Below are 7062 nucleotides of genomic sequence, written 5' to 3'. Positions count from 1 at the left end.
TATATATATAATTTCACTGTATTGTTAATTTTTTTTGCGAAAAAGTTATATTAGCTGGAAACAAATATACAAAGACAAAAAAAGTTCTCTTATATGTTAGTGATGAATGTTATTATATTCTTTAGGATCCAAAAGGGGAGATCAACATGCTGAAGCATGAGATTGAAGTACTCCAGAGAGGCTTAAGGTATATTTAGCAATTCCTCAATCTAACTATTTATTTTTAAATGACATTGCACGGAGTATATCAATAAAAATTTAAAAAGTTGTCATTTATCCAACATGAAATCATATAAAATACAATGAATTAATTGAAATTTGTAGTTTCTCTAAAATGTGTTTAGCATCCATGGTTTACTTTTACACGAAGCCCTTATGAGTGTTTGCAGAGGTTGACTAATATATCATATATCCTTCACCCTTGATCTAAGGTCTCGGATTATGAAAAGAGAACTTTTCGATATAAAAACCTATTAATGAACCAATTCAATGCAAATCTGAATTAGTCAATCCAATAAATTTCGAATGTCATTGTTTAGCATAGCATCTATGGTTACAAACTTGTTTATTATATATCATATACTAGTTTCTGGATACATACATTACACATGTACTTCGTAATTATGAATATAAAATTTAAAAATAATTATATAAATATTAAATAATATGCTTGAGTCAGTAAATAAAAATTGAAATAAAAATGTAAGTCGAAGAAAATGAGGAATGGTGAGCGTTAGAATACTCTAACATTCATATCAACCCAAATAAAATCATGTTACCGTGGACTGCATCAAGTTATAGATGGATTGAACACATAACCATTAAGAATATCCACGTTTATTATAAATATTCGTTATACTCATACACTATAATTATGTGGCTAATCTCATCGTTTTTTTAATTATTTATTGAAATTAAAATGAGTGCTTAAGTGGTATATATATGTTTTAAGGCACATTATGATACATTTATAGTTTCATACATTAATAATGAAGCAGTAATTGGATAAGTAAGCACCGTGGGGATTATTTGTATTCTAGTACAAGGAAATTGGAGCCATAGATTTCATAAATATAATTTTGATGATGTGGCATAATTTTAGGTAGCAATTGAACTATACTATATCAAATAGTACTAAACTGGATCCCAGCCCTTTCATTTTAGTGAAATATGGAACAAACAAAGATAAGTATTAAATTATTTTATGTTTAATTTTCTCAAAAGATTAAATTTTCTAAAATAAACTCAACAACTCAAGTACTAAAGTGAGATCTAAAAAAAGTATTTTAACCCTAAAAAATAGTGTAAAAATAAAAGGAATGGTAAAGAATTACGTTTTTTTCTACAAGTATTAACCATTTTTTTTATATCTTTTAAAATGGATAGAGGTAGTCGGTGACTGAAAACAAAAAGAGAAAATAGATAAAATCGAGTTTAGGCTTCATTAATGCAAAATGTTAGAAAAATATAATTGTCTCTCATCAGCTGTATAAGGGTTTCCAAAAGTGTTTATAATATCTTGAGTCACTCCACCTATTGCCTTGGGGCTCGATTGATACAATAGTGTGATATCCCATCTTCTATATGGAATAACTAATCTCACCATTTTAGTGTAAAAGTTATCCCGGGATTAGCTAATATTCCAAACCAAACATGAGATAAAGTTAATCCCAAACTTTATCTCAGAATTATTATTCTTATCTCATGTACCAAACGACCCCTTAAAATTTTGGGTTAAACGCTCAGATTCTTTCACATGGTATCAGAGCCAAACTTTAGTGGGTACATTAGCACAACCACTTCATCTCTTCATGTTTGCTCTGGGCTTCTCTCCTCAACTCAGTCCATTGAACTGTTGATCCCACTCTTCTCCTAGCTCCAAGCCACTCTATAGCATGTTGAGCATGATCTTTCAAAAGATACGCAATAAATTATTTTATGTTTAATCTTTTCAAAAGATTAAATGTTCTAAAATAAACTCAACAACTAAAGTGAAATCTAAAAGAAGTATTTTAACCCTGTAAAAATAAAAGAAATGGTAAGGAATTACGTGTATACAAGTAATTACCATTGCTTTATGTTTTAATATCTTTTAGAAGGGATAGAGATAGCATGTGACCGGAAAAAAAAAAGAAAATAGATAAAATCGAGTTTAGACTTCATTAATGTAAAATGATAGAGAAATATAATTGTCCCTCATCAGTTGTGTATGGGTTATAATATCTTGAGTCACTTCACCCATTGCCTTAGGGTCATTTGGTAAAATGGTGGAATATCCCATGCGATTAGTTATCTCACCTTCTATATGGGATAACTAATCCCAATTTAGTGTAAAAGTTATCTTGGGATTAGCTAATACCCCAAATCAAACATGGGATAAAGTTAATCCCAAACCTTACCCGAAATTATTATTCTTATCTCATATACCAAACATTCCCATTACATGCTCAGATTTTTTTACATGGTATCAGAGCCAAACTTTAGTGGGCACATTAGCACAATAACTTTTTTTCTTTATATTTGCACTAAGCTTCTCTCCTCAACTCAGTCCATTGAACTATTGAGCACACTCTCCTCTTAGCTCCAAACCACTCTTTAGCATGTTGAGCATGATCTTTTTTCAATCTTAAAAAACATTCAGTTCACTTGTAAATCTTAGAACCAAATTACACGTGCTGGACGATCTTAAAGAAATACAGTTGTCCTCCATCAATTGTGCAAGAGTTTATAATATCTTGGACCACTCTATCTATTGCCTTAAGGTTTTTAGTTTGATGTTCAAAATCTTTTACATAACGTAAGAATTCTACCGGTCCAACTAGTATTGATATATAATTAGGCTGAATTATATAGATAGTATAAGCAATCTTTATACTATCACGTGTGTAATTTAAATCTTTCCTTATGTGCATTAGTACTTTGACTTTATGTTGAAGTGTCAGTTTAGTTATTTTATATGCCATTCAAATTATAATTAGTTCTTTCCCTTTTTTTAAATTTATTAAACTTCTTTCTTAATAATGATATATAAAGTTTAATTATCCAAAAACTTCTCCTTTAGCTATATGTATGGAGGAGGAGCTGGAACAATGACACTGGATGAATTGCATTCACTTGAAAAATACCTTGAACTTTGGATGTTTCATATTCGTTCAGCAAAGGTAATAATTTCATGAAATAAATAGTTTATCAATATTATTTAGTGCATCTTTATTTATATGATATGAGAGTTATTTGTATAATCAATATATCTTGCAGATGGATATCATGTTTCAAGAGATCCAGTTGCTGAAGAATAAGGTTAGGCAATCTCCAGCTTTTATATTAAGGAAAGAAGTTTATTATTAATTTTATATATATATATATATATATATATATATATATATATATATATATATATATATATATATATATTAAATGCCCTTTGAAGTTACTTATATGTTTATGTAATTAGTATTTACATGATTGGATTTTTTTAGTTTCTTTTAATTTACAGTAAAATATCATAAAATGATTTCATTTGGCCAATAAAAAATTAAAGCAAATATATGAAATCTGAACCGGTTTCAGTAAAAGGAATATTTGAAAAATGATGGAAAAAATATACTTGAACTAAATACACATAGCATTGCTCAATTATTTTTATTTTTTTTGTATTTAGTTAACATTTTGAAGAGACTGACCATAATAGTCAAAAATTTCTTCTCACTAGTTCAAGTTGTTAGAACTTTTTGGGCCCAAATAGATTAGAATAATATAATATGGATTCATTAATTAAACGGGTTAAGAATTAACCCGATTAGTCGCCCACTCAACCTCTTAAACAAAAAATAGTCGGAGGAGGAATAATATATATACATAATTTATATTTAATATGTATATAATCGTGTATACCATTATATAATCTACGTATATGGTTAGAAAAGTAAATAATAAATATGACTGGTTACTTGTGTAAAGATCCCCGACCACCGAACTACTTGTGAATCCCTTTTTCCACTGGCAATATTCTGTTATTTGGTTATTTTTGCTGAAATTATTTTTTTTTTGAAACTAGAAATGTTTTTTTTTTGTTTCTAAAAAAAAGAAAGAAATAGTAAATATTTTGGAGAGTTACACTGTTTTGGCCAAGTTTCTGGGGAGAAATAAGTGATTTTGAGTAGTAGAAGAAGCTTTCATTTTCATTGTATGAAAGAAACATAAATTTATAGCTTCTTCAGAATTATTTTTTTAAGACAAATCTTATCGAATATTTTAATTTACAAAATTATCTTTCTTATTTTAACCTGTATATCTCTCAAAGGGGACACAATTAATTATGCAAGAGGTACATCTTTACCACAAATAATTATGTAAAAGATGTTCAATATTATTACTTTGATGCAACTGTATTTATATTTGTTAAAATTCTTAATTTTTTTTCACCTTTTATTAAATAAAACTGAAAAATTATTAAAATAATCATAATAAATATTTAAAATGATTGACTTATTTTAACACTAATTGTACAGTGAATTAATATATAACCTTTTCATAGTTTGACACTCAAAAACGCCTTTTAGTAATATTAACAAAACAAAATCTATTTGTGTAATACTGAGAAAAGTGCGTCTTAAACGGATTGTTGAAATGCAAGCTGCTACTTCCAACTTACTTCTCTAAAAATCTAATTTAACGAAAAACATTCAAAATAAACAGATTTTAGAAGTTTGGCCAACTGGTCTTTAAATAATATATAAATGCAAATGTCATTTATATATATTTTGTAAATTGTGATATTAGCTGCAAGTAGAAGACTTCTACACAGGGCGGATGCAACATATAGTTATCGGGTTCAGCCGAACTCAGTACTTTTGATGCGGGGCATAAATTTATATGTAAAAGTCACTAAAATTACAATAAATAGGATATATGAAAGTGTGAGTGATTTGCTTAATAGCTTGAATTATTATGCTACTTTTGTAATAGTGGAGTTTGTTCTACTTAAAAAACAACAACATACCCAGTAATATCCTACATCGTGGGGCGTGGGGAGGGTAGTGTGTGACCTTATCCCTACTTTGTGAGGATAGAGAGACTGTTTTCAATAGACCCTCGGCTTAGAAAAGCATAAGCACCACATTAATGGAAATATAGCCGTTCTACTTAAAAAATGAGACGAATTATAGGCTTTTATTGACAAATATTGATATCTAACATGTTTTTACCTTTATATTAGGAAGGGATACTGCAAGCTGCAAACAAATATTTACAGGATAAGGTAAGACACAACAAAGATTAATTTTGATTTTTTTTTTTTTTTAAAAAAAAATGAAAGTAGTCAATCTTAAATCTTTTTTTTTCATTGTCTATTTTGCAGATAGAAGAACAATACCCTGTCCCTAACATGACATCGACTTTGACTGACTTTCAATGCCCACTAACTGTACAAAATGAGATATTCCAGTTCTAACATATGCTCTCACTGCATAAGCTAGGCTTATGCTGAAGCATTTAGTAGGGTAATTAAGGACATGTATAATAATGACCTGATTAGTTTCAGTTTGGAGTGATGAACTTGATATGAACATATAATTATGTTTATTATATGTTTAATTTAGGTCATATGATCTAGTGTGAGAGTCTCTTCATAGTGTGAATGAAGTGTAGTGCTACTTATAATTATGTCATCTAAAGCTTCTAAGTTCTTTATAAAATGGATGAGTATTTGCTAATGAGTGATTAATTCCTTGATCTTTGTCTTGTTACTGATTGGCTATATCAATGATATGATCCTTATTTGTGTTTTGAAACTCAGTGCTTGAGAATCTTATTTTGGCGCAATTGCATCATATATATTTAAGTTCCTTCTTACCTAAATTTTGGGAAAATTGGTTTATTTGATTTCACTATACAGCTACTTGCAATCTACTTAAAGGTTTAATATAATTGTCTCTTCTAATTTACGTCTTTCGGTTATGGAAACTCAAAAAAATTCATTGGAACTGTCGATATTGCAAAGAGATCATTTCATGTTAATTATCTCAAGGGGAAAGAAGGAACAAAGAAAAAAATTGATATATATCACAATATCATAGGAGTATATGATTTCAGATAACACTTACAAATATTTTGTACATAAGAGAAATATATTAGTTCAGTCTTAGTATATATATATATATATATATATATGAAGCTATAATAACATACCTTGTGACATGAGCGAAAAACCAATCTCTTGAATACTTGCTAGTGGCGACATTGTAGACGAGATCTCGTTTAGGATATAAAACACTGTATTGTTCCCATAGACCATATTGTTTAAATCTACAAAACCAAAATTGGGTAAATGAGTTACAATCTGAACCATAACGCTAGATTTAGAAGAATAACATACACACACTGTAGACTTAGTGTATATTGAACGGACCAAGTAGAGAAAAGATATTTATGTACTGAATATATATATATATATATATATATATAGTAACGAAAAAGGGCTAGAAAATACCCCTATAGTATTCTAAATGGTTTGTTATCGCGCTCCGCCCACCTATTTGTCTGAAAATTCATCTAACGTTATCTTGAGGTTTGAAAATACCCTCGCGACTAACAGAACCATCTGTGATCCCAACTTGTAATGTGTTGTCACGATTTGATTGGGACACGTGGCTATTTGATCCAGGAAGCATATAACCCGCCCCAAATATCCACACGCCCCATTTTTCCGGACCACCCATAGTAAAAATACTATTTCTACCTACTCATTTCTTTTACGTCCATTTCATTTTATCTTGGCCTCTCCATCAAATTAGAGCTCTTAGTAGTGGCGTTTTAGGTTTAATTAGAATTGCCACCTGCTTCGATTTAGTGGATTAAAACTGAAGAATATCTCAATTCTAGCCCTACTTGACTGAAGAATCGCTGATAAAAGAAAGTATTTATTATTTTGGCTAAGCTTTTAAGGTTTGGGAATATTTTGGGAATCGATAAATATTGTCTCTTTCTTTGTGTTTAATAGGTCATATGATATTATTATTTGCTCCTTTATGCATTTGTTTTTAATTTTTGTTTGGGGTGGGC

At 29.3% G+C, this 7062-nt stretch overlaps 1 protein-coding gene across 1 annotated transcript in view; it reads left to right on the top strand.

The window, feature by feature from the left end:
- LOC109215335 (agamous-like MADS-box protein AGL12) overlaps positions 1-5717 on the top strand; it is a 7698-nt gene extending 1981 nt beyond the window's left edge. The window contains exons 3-7 of the mRNA XM_019379377.1: positions 126-187; positions 3062-3161; positions 3259-3300; positions 5219-5260; positions 5360-5717. Coding sequence (XP_019234922.1) covers positions 126-187; positions 3062-3161; positions 3259-3300; positions 5219-5260; positions 5360-5452 — 339 coding nt within the window. The 3' untranslated portion in view covers positions 5453-5717. The remainder of the gene's footprint in view (positions 1-125; positions 188-3061; positions 3162-3258; positions 3301-5218; positions 5261-5359) is intronic.
- Positions 5718-7062: the final 1345 nt, after the last annotated feature.

The sequence above is a fragment of the Nicotiana attenuata genome, unplaced genomic scaffold (assembly GCF_001879085.1).
Source record: "Nicotiana attenuata strain UT unplaced genomic scaffold, NIATTr2, whole genome shotgun sequence".
Classification (NCBI taxonomy): domain Eukaryota; kingdom Viridiplantae; phylum Streptophyta; class Magnoliopsida; order Solanales; family Solanaceae; genus Nicotiana; species Nicotiana attenuata.
The sequence above is the reverse complement of the archived record's forward strand: the minus strand, read 5'-3'. Positions and strand labels throughout refer to the sequence as shown.